Genomic DNA, 26,729 nt, shown 5'->3' with positions numbered 1-26,729 from the left:
TTATGCACATAAGTGAAAGCAGAAAGGGAAGATAAGCTACTTGGCTTTCCCGCGGTTGTTTACTTCATCCATTTTTTATACTAATTAAATAGTTTACTAACTGTCTTTTAAATATTAATTTCTAACTATCGTTGACCCTCTTTTAATTGAACAAAATTAATTTATGCTTAATATTATATTTAATTTGTAGATATTGTAAAAGTTTTGCAGCACATGTGAAGGTACGAATTTCCTTCAAAATTTGAAGACTGCTGTCTAGCCTAGAATAACAATAATTAGGGAATACTTCCGACATCGAGCCTCGGCATACTTGATCTGAAGCATTTTACGACACTGATAAGTCACTTTTCCTCTACCAGATCATACTCAGTTTATTACATGTATACGTTGATATTTTCTCATACAATGATTATATTAAATAACTTGGTTTCTATTTACAAGATTCTATTGAAATATAAATATATATATATATCGTTACCCTTCATATATGTTCTCTACACGTGTCCCTATCATCATATTGACAAATCCCTTCCACCAGATAAATCACAACCAAATCTATTCAATGGCCATATTACAGTCATTACTTTCCCAACTACCAACCCTTGACTTATAGGACCAAACGTATTTGAATCAATTGAATGAATTCCATTATCGCCTTCAACCCATAAATGATTTCTCGGTATTCTCACTTCTGGTTTAGGATATGGTGGTGATTTAGGACGAATTAAATCACCTTGTAATCCTATAACTCGTTTAGTTAATAATTTTTCTGGATTTGATGGCGATCTAAACATAATAATATCACCTCTATCAAGAGAACTTGGTTTCTTTAAATTGAATTTCTGAACAATTACAATATCATTAGTTGTTGTTTCAGTACCGGGATTAAAAGTTGGTGTCATTGAAAATCCACTTATTTTATATGGTTGATATCCATGATTGGTAAAGGTGTATAAAACTGGAAACCAAGTAAACGTAATGAAAGCAGTTTTAACACCTTGTGGTATCCTGCTCATCCTGCTTGACTCCCTATATGTTTTATAAGTATCTGTGTGTATGTCTATTGTAAGTTTACTAAGCGGTTTAGTCATATTTTGTTTTTCATGTGGGAAAGAACCACAGAGAAAATTTGGTTATAAAAATAATTAAATTCCGTAGTAAGGGACCGATTTCCCGTAGTAGAAATTTACAACGAGTAGAACCACTTTTGCTTATAGAATTAGTGCTAGTTTGAAATACGATCCAAAGAGATCTTCTTCAAAAGTTGATTGATGTGAAAGTTAATTAAATAATCTTCCATTTCACTGTTTCACTTATTCCCCCCCTTACCCTCTCTCATTTCGCCTCTATCTTGTGATGAACTTTTTTTTGTGAGGAGGAACCTGGAAATTCTTTGCTCTTACATCATCTTTATATCAACCCCACATAAACCCCCCATAACGAAACTATCCACCCAGTTTCATCCTAATCATATATAACAAAATCATGTCACAAGAAAAGGGAGGATTACTTGACCAAATCTTACTCGAAGATATAGCCCGTCATTGTCCCCATCAGTTCCTTGCATTTCATCAATGTATGACCCTTCCAGAACCTGATCCCCAGCAATGTTCAAAACAACAAGCTGATTTGGCAATATGTATAAAGACAGTAGTACCCTCGTTTCAGAAGATACAAGGTGAATGTGCTGGGAAACTTCAGGCGTATGAAGCTTGTTTGAAGATAAATAATAGTAATACAAAGATGTGTACTCAAGATCTACAATTATTACGAAATTGTGCATTTGGAACTTTGGATAATTAGAGAATACAAGGCATGGCATATTTATAGAAATGCGTTTATGTTTTGGAAACCGTTTATAAAATCTATACAATAATACTGTACTATTATTTACTTCTATACTTTTGTTTTAAATTATGTAGTCTAATCTTGGATAAGAAATTATTAGTCACTTGTCTAATTTCTGGTTGTTCATTATGAGATTCTTCAATCTCATGTTGATGATGTAACATTTCATGCTCAATATCTTCCTTATGTTTAATCAAAACTTCAGGATCATCATCCTGATGATATTTCATCCAATGATGTTGTTCATATTCATCCTCAAAATCTAAATGATGCCCCGCGCCATAACCAAAATCAGGTAATTCTCCTCCAGTATTATGAAATTGAATCCATTCATTAGAACTAATCTTTCCATCTTTATTAGAATCAACTAATTCTAGAATCGTCTTGAGTACTTTGTCTTTAACTGATTTCGTTATTTGTTCATGATCATGATCGCCATGACTACCCATTCCAGACCCATCTCCAATCATGGTATCTTTAGCTAATCCATAGATGCTTAATATATCATTAGAATCCCAGTATCCTCTAGCCTTGAGATCATGTAATTTGAAGAATGTTTGGGCATCATATTCTTCCAAATTGTGTTCTTCGAGCATATGCCAATCTTGCCAACTTATACCTTCTGGTTTTGTTGCTTGGGCTGAGCCGTGGCCTCCATGGGATAGTACAATAGATGGAAGAATGAAGATTATCAAATGCTTTAATTTCATATTTAGCGTGGTTTCGTCGTTTCCGTTTTGAATGAAATGTTGAACTAAGCGAAAAATTGTCGACCTAAATCTCGTTTGTTACCGTACTAAACCTCCCCACCCACTCGCTCCACGGACACCAGATTCCAAAAATGGCAAGGCGCTACCATCACCCCGTGCTTGATGATAAATTTCATTTTACAATCTTCAGATGGACTTAATTAATCCTTTCAAGTACAGCAAATAAAAATCAAAATATCCCTTTAAATTCATTTCGTCATTTTTACGAACAACTTTAAGATCTAAACTCCTTCTCATTTTTTTCAATTAGCACCCCTCGTGTTCAAGTTCAACACTCAATCCTTTATCAAATTCCTTATCAATTGACATTTTTCAAATGGAAACTACCACCGCCATCGACAATCTCCCAACTGAATCCAGAACAGGCCGTGAAAACCAACGCTACAACCCCGAAACCGGTGCCAGAATAGTCGCCGGCTGTGTCTGTCTCAACCCCACCCATGACAAACTTGTCATGATCTCCTCATCCCATCGAAACGGAAAATGGGTCCTTCCTAAAGGAGGTAACGAATTGGACGAATCAGAAATCGAAACCGCAATTAGAGAAACTTGGGAGGAAGCAGGAGTTAAAGGTATCATAATTGATGAATTACCCGTAGTATTAGATTCCCGAGGGAAGAAAGCTCCTGTTATAAAAGGTGAATTTGATCCGAAGGCGATGATACCGAAGAGTGAGTTTCATTTTTTTGAATTGAGGGTGCTTGAATTGGCTATGAAGTGGCCGGAATCGGGACAGAGGGAGAGGAGATGGTGTACTTATGCAGAAGCTAAGCTTGAGTTATTGAGGGCTAAGAGACCTGAATTGGTTGAGGTATTGAACCTGTGTTCGATTGCTAAGGATACACTGGAGGGTAGAGCGCATGTTGTATCCAATGAATATTAGATTAATTCTATATAGCTATTTACTTAAATAAACCTCCCATCAAATTAGCCAACATATTTCCTTGTTGACCTGTATTACCTANTTGAATAAACCTCCCATCAAATTAGCCAACATATTTCCTTGTTGACCTGTATTACCTAATTTCAAATTGAAATATAATTGACCCAAATAATCAATAGATGAAGTAATCCCATATTGAGTCAAAGTTTGTTTATAATGATCATATAATTTTAAAAACTTTTGACCATTTGAATTTGATTCTTTTTGTAATGATATAATTAATAATTGTAAGAAATTCACCAAAGGATATTTTTCATAATATTGAATTCCATCCAAAGATTCTCCACCACCTAATTTCTTTATGAATAAATCTTTGGCAATTTGGGCAAATTTGATATTCTTCAAATATGAATAATTTATAATTGCCCTACTTAAAAACACACCAGGATCTACATCTGGATTAGCTTGATGACACAAGTATAAATAATCAACATATAAAGGGATTGATTCAAAAGTACCCAAAATTAAATGTAATTCAACAATTCCAAAATATTTACTCCGTTGTGCCAATTCCAATTCTTCATTGCTTTCAATAAACCTCAAAAGTTTACTTCCAAATAAATGATGTAAATCATAATCACCAAATTTTGCCACAGCTGGATTCTTTTGTGACCAAGTAATACTTTGTTTTGATAAATCCACCAAAGTTGGATCAGTATCAGGCAATTCATTAACCAACTCAATTAATCTCAGCTTACTTTCTTGAGTCTCGGTAGTTACTCCTTGTTCTTCATATACTTGAATTAAATAACTTATTAAATCAGATGCTGAAGCGTATTCTTTATTCTGGCATAAGATTGAAGCACCCTGATATAATAAGTCACTTGCTTCTTGATATTGTTTTGATTTGACATATCTATTGGTAATTGTTCTTAATGTTTGATGGGCTTCATAGAACGAGCCTGAATCGATCTTGGCTTGAAATCTTTGTATAGTTCTTGATAATTTGTCTGCCATGGCTGGTTTATCTATGTTTTACATATGTGTTGTATGGATTGACTGCGTGTTGAAAATTGGAAAATCTTTTTTAGGGTTTGGTTGACATATGGTAGTGCCACATTTTACACTGGAAGGCATAAACAATGGCTGCGAAAAACACTCTAAGTTAATCAATTTAAATTTATGAATTGATCTTTTAAGACTTTTATAATTCCTTGATCATATTGAGCTCTCTTTCTAAGTAATTTATTATCTTCAGTTAATGTTAATTTAATAGCTTCCGGTTTTAAAGAATTAAGTACAAACATAATTGCCCCATTCGGACCTAATAATTGGCGTACCAAATATATTGGGATTTGACTAGTTTGATCAACTATAATTAATTTAAGCATTGGGAAATAGAAATTCAGTTTTGGTGTAAATAACATAGCAATACTGGCCATTTTTAATTCAATATATTCCAATGTGTTTCTATTATAATCAAGTAAGCATTGTAAGAAACGACATATAATTGCTGGCAGGGATTTATCATTTTTGGGAAAATTATAATAATCACCTTCATTTGAATCAAAGACTAATTCAGGAGCATGCATTGATGTATTGTTATTTCCACCACTGTTGTTGTTCCCATTCCAAAGTTTATTTAAAAATGCAATCTTATAATATTTATTTTTAGTAATTGGAAAATGAGCTTTAAATCTAAATGCTTTCAATTGAAACTCAGGAGGATATTGAGTAAAATCGGGTGAATTGCTCCATGGTATTCTAATGGAATCAACAAGAACTAATTCTAATTCTAAAACAGATCTAGGTAATTTATTTAAACAAGTTAACCAAGAAACTGACATAATCTTAACCGTAACAACTTTTAAATTCTTAAAATGAAATAAATTATCAAGAATAAATGATTGATAAACTTTTGAAGAAAGTAAAAGAAACAGACTTATTGATAAATTAATTCTTCTAATATGTTCACATAATCTACTTTCAACAAGATGAGTAATACCTTCTTTGGAACATATCCCTATATTTCTATGTTTGGAAACACCAAGAAATAAAGGTTTTAGTGTATATAATATCTGGTGAAATTGATAATACATTTCTCGACATGTCATAATCATGGGATAAATATATTCAAAAGTTTTATCTTGTCTAAATCGATAGAAAAGGATTCTCGCAATTACTTCATGTGGGAGATCTAATATTGATCTTATAAGTGGATATTGAGCTTCCATTGAGAGTTTTATTGGAGGTTTATAGGCTGTAGTTGACATTGACCTAAGGTTTATAGAATGCAAAAATTAGTCGCCATGAAATGGATCCACAAAAAAGCGCCTTTTTTGCAATCATTTTATTATATGCCGGAAATTCAATCCGCCCGGAGAAACAAGGAAAGACAAAAAAAAAATTCAGTCCGAACATTCCAATTCATCTGGAGCAAAAAAAGATGAACAAATCATATTTCTCCATTTCACGTTGAACCCCCATACAAACACACCATCCAATTGAACCATTACGCCCCCCTTGTTTATAGAATATAAAATCATGAAGTTCACAACCAGATTATTAAAATACGTTCCAACAATTAAATTCGTCGGAGGTCCCCACCAAGCCAGTATGTAATACATCCCTCCGTGCAGCTCTACCTTTCTATTTTGACTAAAAACAGGAAATACTAACTCAGATATGTAGAAGCCGCTTCTCATGCGGTCAAACCACATCCAATGGCCCCAGAAGGATTATTACCCGGTTCAACTTCTTCCTCCACAGCTTCTTATAGTAGATATCAAAACCCAAATCCTATCCAACCTAAAGAAGGTGAATACTTTTCTAGAAGTGAATTACCTTCTAGATTCAGATATAAGCCAATTAAGGATTCTGATATTGAGAATGTGCTTAGTGGTGGTGCTGAGATTGTTTATTAGGGAATGTATATGAGAGAGATGAGAGAAGAGTGGATGGGTAGCTGATTTTTGGCTGCTTAGAATTAATAGAAATAATACGAGAAATATTAAGAAATTTGGGATATATTATCAGTTTTTAGTCTTGTGAAATAGTAATAATAAGTATTCATGAATGATCTATTTTATTTATTTATCAATTTTGCCTTTAGTGTAGTTTTGTATGGAGATGATGATGACAAAGTTTTGATAAAGTTTCTTTGATCTACAATTTCATCGAGGGTAGTACTTAATCGATGTAAACATTCCAACTAGTTTCAATCGAATAGCTTAACCTTTTTGCTACCGTACCCTTGTAAGTAGAACACTTCATTTACTTCTCATTCTTCATCCATAGCTGATGATTGAACATTCCTGCATATAATCACCACTCATTTTTCTGGCCTGAAAAAATGTTCGCCACCAATTTGAAAATATCTCTGAAATCCCCTAGCCATCTTTCAAACAGCTAAGACATTCAAGTATCAATTGAATAGATTAATACACTTCTTTATATCAAAATAACAAACTATAACAATGAACCACGATCCATACCAATGGGGTAGACCATCCAATGACACTTATGGAGCCTATAACCATAAGATTGCTCAAGCCTCAATTCAAGAAGCTGATTATCAACAACTAGACAATTTTCCAAGAATGAATACCCAACAACCAATAATCACCGGTACGTCAGTTATCGCCCTGAAATTCAAGAATGGAATAATCCTTGCTGCTGATAATGTCGGTGCATATGGATCATTAATGAGATTTAACAATATTGAACGGTTAATTAAAGTTGGATCAGAAACTGTGGTTGGAATTTCTGGAGATATTTCTGATTTACAACAATTAGAACGAATTTTAGATGAATTAGAAACAACTGAAGAAGTGTATGATAATGATGGTGGAGACTTTCTTTGTGCTTCAAATGTTCATGAATATTTATCAAGAGTTATGTATAATAGAAGATCAAAAATGAATCCACTTTGGAATGCAATTATTGTTGGTGGTTTCCACAAAGATCGCAAGACTCCTTTTTTGAAATATGTTGATTTATTGGGGGTTACTTATAGTGCATCGACAATTGCAACTGGTTTTGGATCACATATGGCAATTCCTTTATTAAGAAATTTGATTCCTGAAGATAAAGATTATATTAATATTGAAGAATCTCAAGTCAAAAAAGTTGTGGAAGATTCAATGAGAGTGTTGTTTTATCGTGATGCAAGATCGGGTGAAAAATATTCTCAAGTTGTAATTAGATTAGATGATGAAGGAAAGATTATAGTTGATTTTCAAAAGGATATTAAGATTGAAAAACAAAGTTGGAGATTTGCTAAAGATATCAGAGGTTATGGAAGTGCTCAACAATAGGGATCTATATAAATCGATGAATTTAATAAAAAATATACAAATTGGAAAATAAGTTAATACTTCTCTTCTTCATCTCACTGACAATTGCACCGAAACGCTAGTATGCATTGCTTTAGGCAATTGTTACGAGAAAGAACATCTTGCTTTAGCCACGGCTATCTCGGTTAGATGCATCAGCTTTTACTCCGGTTGGATGCAATTGCACATAATTCCACATCTCTAGATACCTTATCTGATTTATTTCTCTCTGTTCATTAATTTCTTGGATTAGTAAATATGAATCTCCGGTAAGTCTCCATATGATCCAAGATTTTAAGAAAACCCACTCCTCCGGGGTTACTTTGTCTTAGAATTGAGCTTGAAATATGTTACTATCACTCAAATGAAAATCAAGTCTAGATTTTTCTGTCTGGCTAATCCGCTTTCCAGGAAATTCTAGTTCCGCTAAGTAAAAACAAAATATAGATTTCAGTAAGTGGTTTGGGTTTTGTGCAAACCCAACAAGAACCGGAAAACCCAAAGGCGGATTCTTGAATCAAAAAGGCGATGCAAGAATATGTAATGACGCAACACTTCATGCAGTATGCCTCTATTGTCTACAAACGCCATAACCTTCCTCAAGAGTAGTGATAGGGATTTCAAGACAACAAATCGAGATATAAGCCTTATTCAAACACAAGGAGACCAGTTGAAATTAAACAATCAACTTGATAATATGATTTGAAAGGTACAATTAGCCTAATTCGTATCGATGAAGCTTAGTAGAATATTATTAAGAGAATTTTTTTTCACAAAAATGCGTTCAAACTTTATTTTAAAACAAACTATATATACACTCGAGAATTAATGAGTGTATAAAGTGTTTAAATAATAGTACGATATTCATGCATAATTAATTACTTCTCTTGCATACTTCTAGAAAACATTTTTTATGTATAAGAGGAGAAGAAAATAAAAAAAGAATTTTCTTCATTTGTTGGAGAAAGATACCAAGGAAGGAAAAGTCATTTATAGATCTTTATAGATATATTCTCATTTTCCGAGTATTATTATTAACAACTTCTTCCCATACTTAAGTGTAGTGTACAATAAATATAAACAAATATCATTCGCTTATAGAGGTGCTAACAGGAATGACGTAACTAAAAAAAAGTACACATTTATGTGGGTGCTACCAACAAAAAGAAATTTGATAAAATTTAAGTTTGTGCTTCATCTAATTTCTTCTTGTATTTTTATTTTCTTGCTTTTTCTTAATCCTAACGGTATTTTACTTATCCCCACAGTATTACGAAGGTACATAGTTTCAATTGAAATATATAAGTAATTCATCTCAAGAGAAACAAGAAGAGAGAAACGCAACTAAGCGACTTGATAATCATTACTCGACAAGTAGGAAATACAACTAACACCAGCATTCCCTATTCACATACAAACGCTATAAGCCTCTCTATACCGCGGCAATCATCCCTTTGGCTCCATCATATATGCTTTTCACACAAATAGAAAATGAGTTTTGAAATTACATTCTTAGGATCTTCCGGTGGTCCATTAGAAGGAAATACATGTTCAATCCTAATAAAACCCCTGCATCTATCGTATCAAACAATCATTGATCATAAACTATCAGATGAAATATTATGTATTGATGCTGGGTCAGGATTAGGTAGATTATCAGAAATAATTCATCAAGAATCATTGACCAAGAAACCTCATAGTAAAATGTTAACGTTTTATGAAGATGCAAAACCAATGACATATTATTATCATCATAAAATCCATATCACGACCCCATTCAAAGATTTCAGACCCCATCGAGCCCTATTTCATGCTCAGAAGTTATTCAATATCATAAAGACATTTCTTATAACTCATCCTCATTTAGATCATGTTGCTTCATTAGTCATTAATTCAGCCGGGTTCACAAATTCCCCGGCCAAGAGCATCCTAGGAGCAAAGCAAACCACCAATGCATTACAACGACACTTATTCAATGGAATAATATGGCCAAATATGCCATCATTTGAAGTTGTCAATTTGGTCCCTATTGCATTTGATAAATCAATAACAATAAATAATAACGCCTATACTATTTACATGTTTGAAATCTCTCATGGAGAATTCAATAAATTCGATGATCATCGACGAAGATCAATCATCGTCCAACCAATCATGAATGGAACCCTTGCAGATCAACGCCAGGGCCATTATGTCTCTTCAGCATATTTAATCAAACATAATATGACATCTAGTTCATTATTAATATTTGGTGATTTTGAAAGTGATAAAATATCTCATCTAAATCATAATATCAAAATTTGGAAAACAATTGCTCCTTTGATAATTGAACATAAATTAAAAGGAATTGTCATGGAATGTTCAAATACTCTGAATGTACCTGATGATGAATTATATGGACATTTAACCCCACAATATATCATATACGAACTTAATCGATTGAATGATGAATGTAAGAAATTGGATCCGGCGACAAAACAACCGTTAAGAGGATTGGATATTATTGTGGATCATGTAAAAGAACCGATTATTGATTTTGAATCGGACGAAAATGTTAAAGAACCAAGAGGAAGAATATTGGATGAATTAAATAGATTGAATCAGAAGGAGGGTTTAGGTTGTCGATTTTCAATTGCATTAAGTGGAGTATCCATATTACTTTAGCCTTTTTCACCATTCTGCATCTTATAAATTTTATATAATTACAAGCTTTCAATTTCTAGAAGTACGTGTATTATTTATAGTTTTAACTTGAAGTATATATTATTTTACATTATTACCTAAAAAAAATAGAAGAAACAAGGCTAAGGCTAGCTATGTACAAGCTAACAATCTATTGAACAATATAACTTTCACTACTAACATTTGAATGCAATTCAAATGGCAAAGGTTCTTCATCCTCAGTATTTGCAACCACATCAATCACAGAAATTCCACCCAATGAAACATCACTCTCATCAACACCAGTCTTAAAAATATCAAATTGTAATTCCAATGGGAACAAACTCTCTTCATCATCAGCAACAATACTAAAATCAAATGATCCTTGAGGATCGTCAATCGAAATCGAACCAATGGTGAAAATAACCCCCTGATCTCCAATCTCATATGATACATCATCATTACCTCCTTCTTGTAAGTGAACATCATTGGTCACAATCGGAACCAAAATCTTCACATTTTCCAATATATCACCACCAGAAGGATGTGAATCTATATAATGAGGAGATAATTCATACTCCAAGGTGACTTGAGCAACACCGCTATCTTGAATATTTACCCAAGGAGTAATTAAAATCGGAGTTAATTTAGAATCTTGTTTCACAATACTTCTCCATCTTAAAACTCCCAATGGTTGATCATTAGCAGGGAAGGTTTTTGATTTATCCTTAACCGTAATTACATTACTCGTGTTGAATAAATTACGATCAACATTTGGATGAGTCTTATATTGCTTCTTATCACCAGTGTTTAATAACACTTTTGCATTGGCTAATGATTGATTATTTATTCTCAATTGTAAATCACCTTTAACTTCAGAAGAAACCACCGAACCATCACGTGCTAATTGTGCATTGACTTTTTCATTTATGGTTATTAAAATCCCATGGTTTTGAACCTTGGCACTACCAGCGGCTGTTGCTGCTGATGATGGGGTTGGAGTGGCTGCTGGAGATGCATTTTCGGAATAGGTTGGAGTTGAGACTGCTACTGGTGGGACTTTATTATGTGAAAATACTGGTGCATGGGTAGCAAGCAATGGTTCATGTGCTCCACCTGCACCATGTGCTACTGATGTGCCTGCTAAATGAGTAGAACGGGCTGGTCTGGCGCCACTTGCTTTTTTACCCAATTGTAATCCACCACCTCTTGAAATTGGCTTGGAGGCTAATAATGAATTACTACCATGAGAGGTTTCAACAATTGGAGTGGGTTGATAAGTAGGTTGATAAGTTTGTTGTTGTTGTGATGATTGATCATATCCACCGAAATTACTTGATGGTGTTGGGAATTGTTCCATGTTTCTTTTGGCCAATTCTTTTCTTTGTATTTCTTTAGCCCTTCTTTTTCTTTCTTCTGTAGCTTCTAATTCTTTATTTCTCTCAATAATTTCTTGAATCTTTTCTTCATGAGAATCCATTTCTAAAAAGTTTTGAACTTGACTTAATGTTAAATTTTCTTTGAAACCCAAGGTAATAATTTCATCAAATGCACTAATGATTTCAAATGAATTATCAAAAATTTCACGTTCATCAACATTTCTTAATAAATTACTAACAGTAGAAGCAAATAAATGTAATGTATCAATATCTTGTAAAATATTGGATGATTTATTGGTAATCAAAACAATATAAAGTTCTTCCAATGGTTGATAAACATATCTAACATTTTCATCTTCAACTGTAGTATGTTGACTTGAAGAATTGGAAATTAAACTTGGGAAATTGGCTAAAAGTGCAGTAATCCTGTCTCGGGATATTTCTCTAAATTGTCTAGATAAAAGTGCTTTACCACCACGGGTACATATAGAAGCAGCTAATACAACCATTGTTAATCTATTATCGTTCTATCCTAACTTTCTAAACTTTTTTACTTTTTCTTGGAAACAAAAATCGATTACTTGATATCAATGATTTATAATTCTTTTGGATTGATCGATATTCTCTCGGATAACTTCACTTCTAATGTTCAATTAGATTTATTCAATCAACTTGTGTGAATTTAATAAGGAGCCTCTACCGAAGAAAAAACAGAACGTTGAGTGAAAAAAAATTGGATTTCGTGTTATTATTGAGATCCAGGTCGTGTATTCCTCAAAAGTGATTATCCCACTTATTCATGTAGCCGTTCATTAAAGATATGTTCCAATCGATACTATTTAAAACGTTAGTATTGGTAGAGGATTCAAATGTAGAAGGTATACTTACATACTAGAAGTTCACATGTAACACTATTGGATAATAATTTCAATTTTTCCTCAATATTTGACAAAATAAATTCATTAAGTGTCATTCTTTGTAAGATAAAATTACATTGAAAGTAAGACAATCCACATTCACATAAAAACGCACATTCTTCACAATCTTGCGGCATTGGATCATCCAATTCTTCAGGTTTTTCAACTTCAATAATTTCCATGATCCATATGAATGCATCTTCTGGTGGGATTAAAAGACATTTAATATTTAATGACATACAAATTAATTGAATTTTTTGCAATTTTTCACCACCATAATTTAAAAAATATGAATTTTCTAATAAGATTACAAAATATAATTTATGTAGACATTGTTTGATAGATAATAAAGAAGGTAGGATTAAGTACTCATTTTTGGAATCTCCTTGTAATAAATAATTTGACCCGGCAATATATATACCCGTTTGACAATTTATAATCATATCAACATCATTGGCAAATTGCACCTCTAACGATTGAATATTCCCCATTATGTCTTTTGCCAATTTGTAATCCTTTTGCCATAATGTTTGATTGATAAGTATATATTGAGCTTGAGTAAATTCGTATACTTTATTAGACAAGGTTTCCAGGATGGAAAAGGAGGAAGTGTCATTTGAATCTTGTTTGGAATCATCGAGAATTGTCAATTCCTCTAGTGAATTTTCATTTTCCAGAGATGAAATTGTAGGTTCAAGGAACAGTAGCATTGATAATCCTGATGGTAGTCGAATATTATTCTTTTCTAATTTGCGTTTCTTGTTTTGGCGTAGTGACACCAATCTCTCTATTTCTTCAGTATCATTATGATATGTTGCTCGATTTGAAGGGAGGGTGTTGACGAAACTTGCATCTAAGTCTTTTAATTTAGCTTCTGGAAGCTTCTCTTTGTCTGGTACCTGTTCACGTTCTGGTTGCACACTCTCCGTCTCCAACGTATTCTTATTTTCCGTTAAGAACAAAACTTCCGCCAGGTGACTTGCGTTAGATAACGTTAATTCAAAACCTGTCTTTTGATATCTTTTTGTAACTAAATAATCCTCACATACAGTTGATTCAATCGATAGTGGATCTACTAATTTTGTTTTAACAAATGTTTTCACATCCAAATTAAATGGATTCCAACACATATTATTAATAAGTTGATGTTTTGCCAAATTCCAAACGTGCGTGTTCGTCTTAGACTTATCAAAATATTCTCTGATTAGTTCCTGGAATGGTTTTTTGATTCTGCCGTTGGATCTAGCAACGGGATATACAAAATACTCCGAACTTTGTGTGAGTCGATTCTGATCAATTATGAAATTATGTACTTGTTCAAGATCAACATTTTCTTTGGTTTGATTATCATACTCCCATTCAGGAAATGAATCAAATTCAATTTGAGCCCTGGCTGGCGATTGAAATATGTAGTCATTTTGAATACAATAAGCATTGTCTGGAGGAATTATTTTTTGCAGCCAAATATCATTTTTTGTAGTAACCAATTGTGCGAGATCAAACTCTTTAATTTCATCATTAATATAATCAAGTAGATCAATAGACTCCGAAACCTTCCAAGTGGGAAATGTAAACAGATTAGGATTGGTAATAGTAGTTCCCGGTTGGATGACTAATGGTTGATCAATTTGGTATGTTGAAGAATCTTTTGGTTTGATGCAAGTTGGTAGTTCAAACTCATCCGATATGACAATTGAATTACAATCAATTGGGATATCAATATTTTCCTCAAAGCGCTTAGATAAGTTTTTGATTCCCTTGACTTTTGGGGTAGGAAACTTGTGTTTTGGAATAATCTGTTGTATGAGCATTTCGTTCATATCACACTTCTTTCTGGAAGCAGTATCCCCTGTTGAATGAACAAAATAAGTTTCTGGAATCAGAACAGGTTCGAAATGCGGATGTAGATCTAATGTTTTCTTAGGAGTGAATATTGCATTATGAAGATATAATGAAGTTTCTTTATTGACTTTTAGTTTCTCGGTTGTAAAATTATCAATAGTTAATGGTAAATTTGGCAACGGTAATTCATTCTTATCATCATCGAAATAATTTTGGAAGTGAGTAAGTAGGTTTTCCATAAAAATGGACCTCTTCATTTACTAACTTGGTATCTATTAACGGGAGAATGAGAGCTATCAATTAATCCGTTATGATATTGAGATTTGCAACCAAAAAAACTTACGAAGAAAATTTTGGTTGTCCACTCACTCACTCAGACAAAATAAAATATTAACTTTGATAAAGTTTAAACGAGACACGCTTTTCCTCTAGTCGTATAACGCGGGATACCGACGTTGATATTCCCTACATTAGAGTTTCAAATAACGCGTTAGTTGCAAATATAAGAAAAGAAAGCTGATATTGATTGATAAGTTAATTGCTTGCATGAAGATGACAATCGCAATGATGTAAGCACCCTACCTAAGACAAAGAGATTGTCATCGTGTGATATGTATGAATGTGTAAATCAATTGTAATTAACAAAGAGAAGTAGACTCTCCAGTTTTAAATATAGAGACAAGATCTTACTAGCAAGGCATTAAATCTTCATTATCATACAAAGTTTCAATAAAATGACTATTACCATACTTTCGTTAAATAACAAAAGTCAAACTAACTACTGATTATCATCTTTACCGCACTATCAAAATTAATTTGATAAATTGTAAATTGCTTACATGAATTGATCAACCATCATCATCATCATCGTCAATAATCAACAAAGAAAGAACGTAAGAAGAGGAACAAGAATAGAATTTCAATTCGCCGCACAAAAACGAAAGGGGAAAATTATTTTTAATTTTCTATTTTGACAGTTTGAATTTATTTTTTAAACCAATTATCTCTTTGTTTCAAAAATCTTCCTGAAACATTGATGGGAAGAATAAATACCCTTTGAACATATTCAAAAATTCCATCTCAAGACAGGTAAGAGCAATACACGTGCATTGATTTAATAAATAAATGTAATACAATTCGTACCGAAACCAAATGAAAGAATGGGTGGGAATGTATTATGTTTTAGGAGCGATACCTATAATTTCTTTGTCATTATGATGTCATATGTAAAAACTTTTGTACACCCTTTCAATATGAACATAAAACAAATTAAACAATCAGAACAATAGAATTTGTTTTGTACCTGAATATAAAGTTAAATAGAAACCTTATTGTTTAAAGAGTTTCAGAAAAAAATTTAATAAGCAACGATGGTTAAATGATAAACAATTAAGAATGGCCATGTGATTCCTTGTTTGTTTTTAGTTTCTCAATATATAAACACATCGTAAGACCCACATTTTCGTCTCATCAAAATTCATAAAACTACTAGAATCTCTCGTTAGTATAAAGCCTTTTGCAGTAAAAATCGCCATTCCCATACATATTCATAACCAATAATGTCACTTTCGTCCGTAGAACAAATCTTGATGGATACTTCCGCATTGTCATTACCTTCAACAGCCAACACAATGCAATATTTTACAGACTTACGTGAAGCAACAGAGTACAATTATGATAATCAAGGTTCATCTCAAACAGCTGTAAGTCAGCTAGTAACTGATAGAGTTTCATTTAACACAGAAATGGTAGAGACACTAACACTCTCAAACTACACGGCACCTTCTCCCCAAGCAACATCTCGTAGTGGCGGTGCCCAAACAGATGTGAGAAGTACGAAGTTCATGTTGTTATTTTCTAGTGTTACCGTGCTATGCTTTGTGCTTCAATTGTGATTGGTTTTTTTTTCATATTTTAGTTTTGTATTTATTTAATGTAATGTGTATGATAGTGAGGGCGCCAAAGTATTTAATGTGTTTACTTTATTTATAGAATTGGTTTAATAATAATAATAATAATGATTTATAATAATGAATAATAATAGCAGTGAATAATTTAGTAGTCGGATGATCCAATGATTGCAAAATTTTTTTGGCAACCAAAAAAGTGCTGCAAAACTTATATCAACGACCTTTGGATAACCAAGCATAGTGTACTTCTTTACTCTCCAGGAGACTTCAATACATCCTTCAGATCCATTTTGTCAAATATCAAATGTTTCAAACTTCAATAACAGTTGTTGGCCCCAAAAGTTCGATCAATCGCATTCGGACCTTTTCACTCTTCGCGAACTCATTATATTGGAGGTTTAATTTTTTAATTTGGCAGTTAAAAGGGAATAGAAAACCGTTTATATCATCAAGATTGCTCCTTCGTATACTTAAGTACTTTAGAAACCATGGAACTTTTATCTGTCTTGGGTCATCAAAGTAACAAAAATCGAAGTATAGATACTGTAAGTTAGTTAGTTCTTGAAGATTAAGGGTTTTCAATTCACAACTGTACAGTAGCTCCAAAACCTTGAGGGAAGTAGGTAGCGAACCTTGCCTTATTTCTGGAATATGCCCTAGCAAGAGCAGAGACAAGTGGTGAAATTTTCTCAAGTTCAACTTATGTAATGATTCTAAGCCTATATCGGTTCCGGATAAATCGAGGCGCTTTATGTTGACAGATAGTCTATCTTCATATACCTGCTTAAACGTTCCATCGTTTGTTTCACATGTCAACCGCTGATCACTCAAATCTACCTCCTGAACAGAATCTGGGAACTCGAGGTCATCTAATGACGTGATAAAGTTTGCAGACAAGTCAACTACTCTCAAATTGGAGTGTTTTATTTTTAAAGTAGTTATGTCATGATGCTTTAAATCCAAGGTTCTTAAGTCTTGTGGTAGTTCCCATTCAAATGAGGTTAGGTGTTTATAATTATGGTCAATTTCAAGACGAGTCAAGTTTGGTAAGCTCATTAGACAACTTTTTGCTTCTGGTAAGTATGAAGTGGTTAAATGAACCAATGATTTGGGTAATGACATAGGGAGAGTAAACGACAGGATACCTGAAATACCAAGAACAATTAAATTTGGGGGAAGTCGAAATGCTGGTGGGAACGAATTAACATTCAAAGAAAGTATGCGCAATGAATCAGGGAAAACTAACTGCTCGGGGCAAAACAATCGAGTCTGAGCAATAACCGAAAAGAACTTTAGCTTTGGTGGTAGTCTGATGGATGGAAATTCATCAGGTATATCTTCAGAACTCGACAGATAAGTCAGCATATCGTCCCTATCAATGTAGGATTCGGTATCACTGTGCCACTCTGTATCGTCCTTTCCACGGTACCATCCAAAGTGCAATCTTTCAATGGAATTTGGTAGATTGCAATTGAAAATTGAACCTGCTTCGGCTCCCCGGAAACTTACAAATAATCTGCAAAGACTGGTGTATTTTTCAATACCATCCAAACATATTAGAGTTTCCGATTCGAGATGTATCCTCTCAATTTGCTCAGGAGCTTTCAACGCCGCGAAGTATTTCGCTGGGAAGTTGGTGCATTCTAAGGCTTTTAAATTTTCTAGGTCAGCTATATTAAACTCATCTATAAGTTCCAAGTGAAATGCAAATCGAATTCTAAGTTTCTCTAGGCTCGTGGGCAAATTTGGCTTAAATATAACAGGATTTGATTTTAAATGAATTTCTAGAATTTTTAAAGATGATGGAAGATATATCAAGTCCGTCGTTTCAACTCTGTGTAATTCTAGTGAAGAAATCTGGTATGGACATCGTCCGAATTGGAATCTCTCCAAGGATGGTAGAGAGCCGTCATAGAACCAGCTTTCTAAAGTCAAAATTTCATCTATTGGCAAGGAAGATATGGATGCACGTATCAAACGCACACCTGACTCATTGTCACTATTGTCCAGAAAAGGTTTGTTCACGAACAGTATACTCTGGGCTCTCTGAATCAAAGATGGTTCTTTTTCATCTAATTGTATTAAAGTATCAAGTCCACATATATTCAACCTTGGACGTAGGTTGGGACGATCTTTCATAAACTCTATGAAATCTTCTATGTTGTCAACATCTTGGAATCGAATAGGACAACCTTCTGCGTCAGGATTACCGAATGGTTCCAACAATGTTTCGTCACCGATAGGATTCTTTCCCCATTGTTCTTCAATTCTATCATAATAAGCACCACGTTTGTATAAAGTGTCACCTATAGTAATCTCAACACCCCTATCATTCAAAGCTTTAATGACATGCTCGTTAATAATTGGAATATCACTGTACGCCCACAAATGAGCAGTAGGAATATAGCTGAAAACTAATTCCAAAATGTCAATTGGAAGATATAAAGGTCCAGGGATAAAGAATTTATAAAAGTCCATACCTGATCTGAAAACAACGCACAATTGGAACTGATATAATTACATGTAGATAATTAGAAGAAGGTGTGACCGCCTTCATCCAAGCTCCTAACCTGCATTGCATCTAGTGTTACTCCTGAAAAGTCGGTAAGTAGAAGTTGCACGTGACACTTGTGGATGTTTTTAACCTAATTTACACGACCCGGAGAAACCTGTCAAACCCGAAGTGAATTGGGATCTTTTGTAATTCTTACCATTCATTTGAATACACACCCTAGATTAATACGTCCAGTACACATACTGACAACATGCCTCCTCGGAACTATAAAGAATCTGCTTCAGAACCAGAATCCACTCGCAATAATAATTCTTCAAATGTTGCATCTTCTTCCAAAACATCTCAAAAGGCAAAGAATCAAGCGGCATTACAAGCACAACAAATGTTCCTTTCCAAGCATATTAATTCCAATGGCCCTAATGATAAACCAAAAGTACATCCATTAGATTTTGAAAGCTTTGATGATTCGACATTAATGAGATATAGTGAGAAATATGGATTAAATGTACCAATACCTGAATCAGTGAATTTTGATATATTGAATAGTGAAATTGGGAAGAAAACGTATTCAAAAAGGAGTAAACTGAGACAAAATATCAATAGAGTATCTAAACCTGAATTGGCAGCTCATTTAAAGAATCATTTTATGAGTCTACCTAGCAAAGAGAATGAAATTATTACTGGATTTTTATACAAGCTTAAACATGAAGATAGTGAATTTAGGTTGAAATTTAATTAGTAATTTTACTCTTCTTTCCTTTTGTATATTATATAAATTGTTATTATTAAAATTAGTTTGGCTTTTTCATACAACCCCCTCTCTCTGTTTATCTCTCTGTTTATCTGACATCATCATATTCAATTCAACATCCTACATGTACCTTTTTTTCCTTGGTAGCACTGTTATAGACCCAGAAAAAATCATTCGAATCTTCGACACCCTGAGGAATCAAATTAATCAGGATCTCCATAAATTTATTGTCATTATTAATCAAAGAATATATCAATATTTAGACTGACTGACACACAAAATGGAACACTCCACAATTCTATTCATAGCTGCATTAGGTGTTGCATTTATATTTTTAAGATGGTTGATTTCTCCTATCCCCCAAACCAACGATTTCAACATCAATATCGATGAATCATCCTCCTCCTCCACAGCCACAACATCCGGTAGAAACACCAATACATCCAGAACAACTCAACGTAGACGCAGAAGAGACGTCACTGATTCCATGATCGAAGTGGTGCAAACTATAGCACCCTCCTTAACTGTTGAACAAATTAGATATGATTTGGAAAATACTGGATCTGTCGAAGTTACCATAAATAGATTTATGGAATTAGGTAGCTTACCTTTTCCACCTGGATACACTCCTCCTCCAACCAATCCTACGGCCTCTTCATCAGGTTCTAGTAGTAAATCAGGTATACCTACTAAAAAATCAGTTAATTTACTTGAAAAGTATAATATTGATTTAGATAGTACTGATAATGGAGAAGGTAAGACCCTTTTGCAAAAGAGACGAGAAGAAATGATTATTGGTGCCCGAAAGCGATTGGAATCTCAATTAAGGAATGAAATCTAATGAAGTAAAGTATAATCTTGTTCAAAGTTGTATTCGTATATATATGGATTGCGCTTATCTTAGAAATATATATATAATAATTAACCAAACTACTGCGTTACTAAAGTAGGTGCAATCCGCTTCTTTGGTTTCTTGTTCTTGGAAAAGAATGAGTCTATCGTAGGTGTTATTTTGGGTTTACCTTCATCTTCAATAATAGTCACTTCCTGTATGATTTCCGGTTCTTGCGATGCCGGACTTGTCGGTATGAGAACAACTTCCGTCTGTTGTGGTTCTTGTATTATTATTTGCTCAGCAGCTCTCACTTCTTCTTCTTCTTCTTCCACATACATTTCTCCAAATACCCCTTCTTCAAACGACACAACCGAACAGAATCCATCTGTTGAACTCACTATTATTCGAGATCCGTCTATATCCCACTTCAAATCAGTTATGGTACTATAATGTAAATTTGAAACAAACCCTAAAGGCTTAAATTCTTCGGTTGAATAAAGAACAATACTATCCTGTGTAGCAATTGCGAATATCATAGTATATGGGTGTGACAATAGATTTTTCTCAACTGATTTAAACCTACCAGGATGGAAAGATATGGCAATCGCAGGTTTATTTAATCCTCTTAATTTAAATACAGGTGCTGTACCTAAACTTGCTCTTGAATAAACATATACCACATTCTTGGATGATTCACTTTCGGCAGACTCTTCCAAACCTGCGGGCGTCGCAAGTAAACTACCATCTGGAGAAAAGCTTAATCGTCTGAAGAATGATTGTAATGTTTCTGAATAATACATCCCTTGTGAATTAAACTTGTTAAACTTGTGAAATAATTTAATATCAAGTAATTGTCCTGGTTCTTGGGAGATTCGATAGATATTCACAGAACGATCAGCAGATTGACTCGCTATGTATTGGTTCAATGGATCCCACGAAACACCTTGGATATAATGATTATGATTCTTGAGTGAATGCATCAACTTCCCAACAACCTTGCCATTTCCATTTAAGTTCTCCAACTGATACACCCTCAATATATTATCCATCGATCCAGTAACAATATATTCACCACTAGGAGACCAGCAAAGGTCCATTATTTCCGAAGTTGATGACCGAAGTTGTGCAGCAACTTGCCAACTTTCTTTCAATTCATCATCCTCTTCATCGTTCTCAAAATCTTTGACAATGGTATCACTCAATTTCCAAAGCATAAGAGTCCCATCATCACCAGCTGATGCCAATACATTGCCTGCCGGATTAAATCGGACTACATTTACTGCTTGGGTATGTTTATGTAATGTACTTAGATACTCAACAGAATGTTGTTTTGAGTCTCCTAAAGAAATCAATTTCCACATTCGTATGTTGTTGTCACCTCCACCTGTCACCAAACGTCCCGATATCGGTTTGTTGTTTTCATTTAATTTTTGAAAATCGACAGAATATATCGGCTGACTTTCATTATGCCAATGAACTGTGATTGTAGATGCCTCCATTACTTGATATTAAACGCTACTGATAATGTCCACGTTTGTTGATTGAAATTTTCGAAAAAGATTGAAAACTGGGAAAAATTAAAAAACCGATAAAAATTCTACAAAATTTCTACGCGGCGCGTTTTGCACGTGACTTATTATTTGGTAACGCTACCATATTGCCTAGGCTCTTATCTCAATTTCATTTCGTGGGGAGGGGATTCTCAATTGAAGTGTTGTCAACTCGCCATCATAAATAAATTCTACAAGCTAATCAATTGAAGATACCTTGGAGAAGAATGGAACACATTAAGCTGACAAACGAAAGCCCAGTTAGCAGATCTCTAACTAGAGAGAGTAATGATTCTATGGAAACGCCCTCTGAGTCCTCAACCTCGGATACGATATCCAATTACGGGGAAACGCCTATATCCAATAGCCCAAATTTACATCCATCGAACCCAACCATCCCATCTGATCCCTACCATCAATACTACGAAAGCTATGCATCTCAATTCATTGATTTTATGAAAGAAAACCCTACAACCTATCACGTAATTTCCCATTTCAAATCGCTATTATCAAACAACGGATTCACTTATCTCAAAGACAACGAACCGATAAAGGATCTAAAATCAGGGTTCTATTACACAGCAAAAGATGACCAATGTTTGATTGCATTTATAATTGGTGGCACTTGGGAACCTGAGAATGGAAGTTGTTTTGTCGGTAGTCATTGTGATGCTCTAAGTGTAAAACTTAACCCCAGGGGTCTGTTACATTCACAAATTGAAGGATATGAATTATTAGGAGTAGCTCCTTATTCTGGAAGTTTGAATAATTTATGGTTGAGTCGAGATTTAGGCATTGCTGGATCAATATTAATACGTCATGAAGAAACTGGGAAGGTCGAAAGAAAACTTATAAGTTCGCATCCGCATCCGATTGCATTTATTCCTCAGCTTGCACCTCATTTCGGAATCGAGAAGGATAGTTATAATAAACAGACGGAGATGGTACCCATATTTGGTCATTCTACTGAAGAGCTTATCCCTACGGAAGAAGAAAAGTCAAGTAAGTTTTATAAACGTCATTCATTGGCTCTATTAAGATATATTTGTAAATTAGCCAATACCAATATCTCTTCAATTGTTGATATTGATCTTCAATTGGATGACATACAGCCTGCTCATCGGGGTGGGCTCAATCAAGAGTTCATATACCTGGCAAGTTTGGACGATAGATTATGTGCATTCGATTCCATATATGGTTTACTTGAATTCAGTCATCAATTTTTATTAGGTAACATGGAAATAAAAGACTATGACGGACTTAGTGGGGTATATCTTGCCAATAATGAGGAAATCGGAAGTGCGACGAGAACAGGGGCAGGTGGTGGGTTTTTGATAGATATATTAAGATCAATAGTTGCTTCCAAAGCTACTGAAAGGGGAAATGCTTCTAGAAAGAAGATTTGCCTGCATCCAAAATGTTTATCCCCTTACATGTGCTTTGCCAATGATCATAGAGACATAATTAGAACTGAAAACCCCGGTATTTCTTTCGGTCAAGTTGGGAGCTTATTAGGTAAAAAGTGGAATGCTTTAACTCCCGAAGAGAAACATTATTATGAAAGTAAAACTCCCAAAGCTGATAAGAAGATATACAAAAAGGAAAATCAAATGGAGGAATTATTCAAGTTAACCACAAATACAATCTTCTTATCAACTGATGTAACCCATGCATTAAATCCAAATTTTAAAGAAGTCTATTTAGACAAAAACTTCCCATTGCCCAATACAGGACCCTCTATAAAATTCGATTCGAATGGCCATGTATTAAGTGATAGCATAAGTTGGGAATTCTTATCAAGAATTGTGAATACATATCTACCAGGAATTAAATTGCAACAATTCCATATTAGAAATGATTCTCGATCAGGTGGAACAATTGGTCCAATTATGTCAAATGGTAATCGAGGTCTTAATGGTGCCAAAATGATAATTGACGTTGGATTGCCGATTCTTAGTATGCATTCAATTAGAAGTATTATGGGATATAAAGATGTTGGTATTGGTGTTAGGTTCTTTAAGCTGGTATTCGAACATTGGCAATCTACTATTCTGAAAATGGAACAATTTAGCGAGACTAATGTCGCGGTCACGTGATTTTGACAAAAATAAATGTCGCATGGAATTAAAAATTTTCGTAGGGTGGAAAATTCTAGATGCCTCTTGTAGTTTAAAGATCATCTCAATTCTCAATTCTTATCTTTAAAGATTATAGATAGTCATCTTTCTTTTAATACACAAACATAATCGACTTACTCAAGAGCCCTAGAGTCAAGTGCATACCTTGGGATAAACAGCTATCGAAAACTCAATAAATTTTAAAGAACTTTCACATTATCGCATACTTCACACGTCAATAAAATGAGAGTCTCCTCATCTGTATCCTACATTGCCAAACGTAGCTCATGCCTCCCAAGAGTCAAACCAGCAATCCACGCTACTCCAATAACAAGGTCGTTCCACTCTTCCCGAGCATTAGCCATAAACTTTGACCCTTATAAGACTTTAGGTATCGATAAGAATGCTGATGATAAAAAGATCAAAAAGGCATATTATGACTTAGTCAAAAAATATCATCCTGATGTTAATAAAGAAAAGGATGCCGAAAAGAGATTTCACAAGATTCAAGAATCATATGAATTATTAAGAAATAAAGAAAAGAGAGCCCAATATGATCAATTTGGTTCTGCTGCCTTTGATGCCAATGGGAATGCCAATCCATTCGCCGGGGGTGGGAATCCATTCGGAGGTAGAGGATCTGCACAAGGTGGGAATCCATTTGCTGGAATGGGATTTGATTTTGAAGATTTGTTTAGAGAGGCGTTTGCCGGTGGAAGAGGAGGTGCAGGTGGACGTGGTGGTAGAGAATATGTGAATAGACATGTTGGAGATAATATTGAAATATTGAAATCTATTCCATTTAAAGATTCGATATTCGGATCGAAGATTACCGTGAATTATAAGGCAGTTGATACTTGTGGTACTTGTAGTGGTAAAGGTACCAAAGCCGGTGCTACCAAGACTACCTGTCCTGTTTGTCACGGTACTGGACAAACAACTCATGTATTAGGGGGATTCCACATGTCATCTACATGTGCTACATGTCAAGGTGCTGGTGTGACTATTTCTAAGAAGGATCAATGTGGAACCTGTCATGGACATGGTGTTCAAGAAGTTCCAAAATCTACCACAGTCGATTTACCTCCCGGGATTTCCGATGGATCAAGAATTAGAATTCCAGGTGCTGGTGATGCACCATTCGTCACTAAAGACGCATTCAATGAAACCAGTAATGGTGATTTAATCATTAGAGTAAGTGTTCAACGTGATCCAAAATTCAAACGTGAAAACAATAATCTTATTGTTGAAGAAGACATTTTAATGACTACTGCTGCATTAGGTGGTGAAATTGTAGTGCCTACATTAGATGGACAAAAAGTTAAATTGAAAGTCAGACCTGGTGTTCAAAGTGGTAAGAAATTGACTATTCCAGATAAAGGGGTTCCAATAAATAGAAATAAGAATAACAGAGGTAATTTCGAAGTTATTTTGAATGTGAAGACATTAGTTCCAGAAACTCCAACTCAAACAGCATTATTAGAAGCATTAGCAGATGCATTTAATGATAAGAGTGCAAAGAGAACTCATGCTGATTGGAATGTAGATGAAAATAACAATGAGGATGATGTTAATGAACTGTATGATGAAAAGGATTTAAATCCAACTAAATTAAATAGAATTGGAAAACTTTTGGGTAAGTTTTTCAACCTTGATAGTAAGGATGAAAAGAAGTAAGAAAGTGGGCCCTGTTTTGTTGCGAATTGGTTAGGAACTTTAAAGGAAAATTCCAAATTTGTAAATAGTTTTTAAATCTTTTAAATGTCTTAACAATTCGTAAATGGTTACCTTTATCTTTGTTCTGTATATATATAGGTATTAATGTGTAAATTATAATTCAATTAGATATTTATTGATGCTTGAGATTACTTTTATTATATTATAGTATTTATGGAAAGACGCGTCTTTTTTTTCCATGGTAATTGGTTACATGTACACAAAAAATAATTTTGTAACCGCGAAATTTAAACAAAAATAATTATTTTTTTATAATTTCCAGAAAATTTAAATCTCCTTTCGGTAATGAAATAGATTAAGAAATTGACAAGTGGATTAAACTTCCACTAAATGGATTAAGGAATAACAGCTAACAACCCCGATGTAACAGTTTACCCTGAAAAATGTCCTCATCACACAAGAACTCGGATTGTTGGTTGTCTTGCACACCTTTAATTGAGCGCTTTTTGACATCAGTTACAGCCGTTTGTCAAGCGTAGGAACAGAGGATGATATACACTTTCAAGTTTTACACATGCTTTTCTAATTGTGTATTATGGTCCATTGTTCTTTAATGTATATTCAAGTTCTAGCGAACTAATTAAGTAAAATTATAATGTTGAAAAGTGTGTGGATTTTAAAACGCGCCTTCCGCGCCATACATAATTGTACTGTACTAAAAAATAATACGTATTCATAAA

General features: G+C 34.0%; 18 protein-coding genes across 18 annotated transcripts; 10 read left to right on the top strand and 8 right to left on the bottom strand. All coding sequences in view use genetic code 12, as the record gives it.

The window, feature by feature from the left end:
• Nucleotides 1-512: 512 nt before the first annotated feature.
• IMP2 (endopeptidase catalytic subunit) lies at nt 513-1,016 on the bottom strand (the record flags this gene model as incomplete). Its single annotated transcript, XM_049406536.1, has 1 exon — nt 513-1,016. One exon carries the CDS (start codon nt 1,014-1,016, stop codon nt 513-515), a length of 504 nt encoding a protein of 167 aa, XP_049263976.1.
• A 469-nt stretch (nt 1,017-1,485) lies between these two features.
• Nucleotides 1,486-1,803, top strand: J8A68_002752 (uncharacterized protein; the record flags this gene model as incomplete). Its single annotated transcript, XM_049406535.1, has 1 exon — nt 1,486-1,803. The coding sequence occupies one exon, from the start codon at nt 1,486-1,488 to the stop codon at nt 1,801-1,803; it is 318 nt and encodes a 105-aa protein (XP_049263975.1).
• An 83-nt stretch (nt 1,804-1,886) lies between these two features.
• On the bottom strand, nt 1,887-2,558 carry J8A68_002751 (uncharacterized protein; the record flags this gene model as incomplete). Its single annotated transcript, XM_049406534.1, has 1 exon — nt 1,887-2,558. One exon carries the CDS (start codon nt 2,556-2,558, stop codon nt 1,887-1,889), a length of 672 nt encoding a protein of 223 aa, XP_049263974.1.
• Nucleotides 2,559-2,934: 376 nt separating this feature from the next.
• On the top strand, nt 2,935-3,501 carry J8A68_002750 (polyphosphatase; the record flags this gene model as incomplete). The annotated part of the gene is made up of 1 exon (XM_049406533.1): nt 2,935-3,501. One exon carries the CDS (start codon nt 2,935-2,937, stop codon nt 3,499-3,501), a length of 567 nt encoding a protein of 188 aa, XP_049263973.1.
• Nucleotides 3,502-3,579: 78 nt separating this feature from the next.
• J8A68_002749 (uncharacterized protein) lies at nt 3,580-4,518 on the bottom strand (the record flags this gene model as incomplete). The annotated part of the gene is made up of 1 exon (XM_049406532.1): nt 3,580-4,518. The coding sequence occupies one exon, from the start codon at nt 4,516-4,518 to the stop codon at nt 3,580-3,582; it is 939 nt and encodes a 312-aa protein (XP_049263972.1).
• A 152-nt stretch (nt 4,519-4,670) lies between these two features.
• J8A68_002748 (uncharacterized protein) lies at nt 4,671-5,774 on the bottom strand (the record flags this gene model as incomplete). Its single annotated transcript, XM_049406531.1, has 1 exon — nt 4,671-5,774. One exon carries the CDS (start codon nt 5,772-5,774, stop codon nt 4,671-4,673), a length of 1,104 nt encoding a protein of 367 aa, XP_049263971.1.
• Nucleotides 5,775-6,045: 271 nt separating this feature from the next.
• On the top strand, nt 6,046-6,425 carry J8A68_002747 (mitochondrial 37S ribosomal protein YMR31; the record flags this gene model as incomplete). The annotated part of the gene is made up of 2 exons (XM_049406530.1): nt 6,046-6,115; nt 6,193-6,425. 2 exons carry the CDS (start codon nt 6,046-6,048, stop codon nt 6,423-6,425), a joined length of 303 nt encoding a protein of 100 aa, XP_049263970.1.
• A 552-nt stretch (nt 6,426-6,977) lies between these two features.
• J8A68_002746 (proteasome core particle subunit beta 7) lies at nt 6,978-7,817 on the top strand (the record flags this gene model as incomplete). Its single annotated transcript, XM_049406529.1, has 1 exon — nt 6,978-7,817. The coding sequence occupies one exon, from the start codon at nt 6,978-6,980 to the stop codon at nt 7,815-7,817; it is 840 nt and encodes a 279-aa protein (XP_049263969.1).
• Nucleotides 7,818-9,326: 1,509 nt separating this feature from the next.
• Nucleotides 9,327-10,499, top strand: PDE1 (3',5'-cyclic-nucleotide phosphodiesterase PDE1; the record flags this gene model as incomplete). Its single annotated transcript, XM_049406527.1, has 1 exon — nt 9,327-10,499. One exon carries the CDS (start codon nt 9,327-9,329, stop codon nt 10,497-10,499), a length of 1,173 nt encoding a protein of 390 aa, XP_049263968.1.
• Nucleotides 10,500-10,668: 169 nt separating this feature from the next.
• On the bottom strand, nt 10,669-12,384 carry RET2 (coatomer subunit delta; the record flags this gene model as incomplete). Its single annotated transcript, XM_049406526.1, has 1 exon — nt 10,669-12,384. One exon carries the CDS (start codon nt 12,382-12,384, stop codon nt 10,669-10,671), a length of 1,716 nt encoding a protein of 571 aa, XP_049263967.1.
• Nucleotides 12,385-12,668: 284 nt separating this feature from the next.
• J8A68_002743 (uncharacterized protein) lies at nt 12,669-14,873 on the bottom strand (the record flags this gene model as incomplete). The annotated part of the gene is made up of 2 exons (XM_049406525.1): nt 12,669-12,710; nt 12,768-14,873. The coding sequence occupies 2 exons, from the start codon at nt 14,871-14,873 to the stop codon at nt 12,669-12,671; spliced, it is 2,148 nt and encodes a 715-aa protein (XP_049263966.1).
• A 1,320-nt stretch (nt 14,874-16,193) lies between these two features.
• J8A68_002742 (uncharacterized protein) lies at nt 16,194-16,529 on the top strand (the record flags this gene model as incomplete). The annotated part of the gene is made up of 1 exon (XM_049406524.1): nt 16,194-16,529. The coding sequence occupies one exon, from the start codon at nt 16,194-16,196 to the stop codon at nt 16,527-16,529; it is 336 nt and encodes a 111-aa protein (XP_049263965.1).
• Nucleotides 16,530-17,244: 715 nt separating this feature from the next.
• Nucleotides 17,245-19,125, bottom strand: J8A68_002741 (uncharacterized protein; the record flags this gene model as incomplete). The annotated part of the gene is made up of 3 exons (XM_049406523.1): nt 17,245-17,263; nt 17,335-19,029; nt 19,115-19,125. 3 exons carry the CDS (start codon nt 19,123-19,125, stop codon nt 17,245-17,247), a joined length of 1,725 nt encoding a protein of 574 aa, XP_049263964.1.
• A 184-nt stretch (nt 19,126-19,309) lies between these two features.
• Nucleotides 19,310-19,798, top strand: J8A68_002740 (uncharacterized protein; the record flags this gene model as incomplete). Its single annotated transcript, XM_049406522.1, has 1 exon — nt 19,310-19,798. The coding sequence occupies one exon, from the start codon at nt 19,310-19,312 to the stop codon at nt 19,796-19,798; it is 489 nt and encodes a 162-aa protein (XP_049263963.1).
• A 292-nt stretch (nt 19,799-20,090) lies between these two features.
• On the top strand, nt 20,091-20,651 carry J8A68_002739 (uncharacterized protein; the record flags this gene model as incomplete). Its single annotated transcript, XM_049406521.1, has 1 exon — nt 20,091-20,651. One exon carries the CDS (start codon nt 20,091-20,093, stop codon nt 20,649-20,651), a length of 561 nt encoding a protein of 186 aa, XP_049263962.1.
• Nucleotides 20,652-20,740: 89 nt separating this feature from the next.
• On the bottom strand, nt 20,741-22,144 carry CAC2 (Cac2p; the record flags this gene model as incomplete). Its single annotated transcript, XM_049406520.1, has 1 exon — nt 20,741-22,144. One exon carries the CDS (start codon nt 22,142-22,144, stop codon nt 20,741-20,743), a length of 1,404 nt encoding a protein of 467 aa, XP_049263961.1.
• Nucleotides 22,145-22,422: 278 nt separating this feature from the next.
• On the top strand, nt 22,423-24,291 carry LAP4 (Lap4p; the record flags this gene model as incomplete). The annotated part of the gene is made up of 1 exon (XM_049406519.1): nt 22,423-24,291. The coding sequence occupies one exon, from the start codon at nt 22,423-22,425 to the stop codon at nt 24,289-24,291; it is 1,869 nt and encodes a 622-aa protein (XP_049263960.1).
• Nucleotides 24,292-24,555: 264 nt separating this feature from the next.
• On the top strand, nt 24,556-25,989 carry MDJ1 (Mdj1p; the record flags this gene model as incomplete). The annotated part of the gene is made up of 1 exon (XM_049406518.1): nt 24,556-25,989. The coding sequence occupies one exon, from the start codon at nt 24,556-24,558 to the stop codon at nt 25,987-25,989; it is 1,434 nt and encodes a 477-aa protein (XP_049263959.1).
• Nucleotides 25,990-26,729: the final 740 nt, after the last annotated feature.

The sequence above is a fragment of the Hemisphaericaspora subhashii genome (genome assembly GCF_019202705.1).
Source record: "Hemisphaericaspora subhashii strain CBS 10753 chromosome Unknown scaffold114, whole genome shotgun sequence".
NCBI lineage: Eukaryota > Fungi > Ascomycota > Pichiomycetes > Serinales > Debaryomycetaceae > Hemisphaericaspora > Hemisphaericaspora subhashii.
Note: the sequence above shows the minus strand (reverse complement) of the source record. Positions and strands in the feature narration are given on the sequence as shown.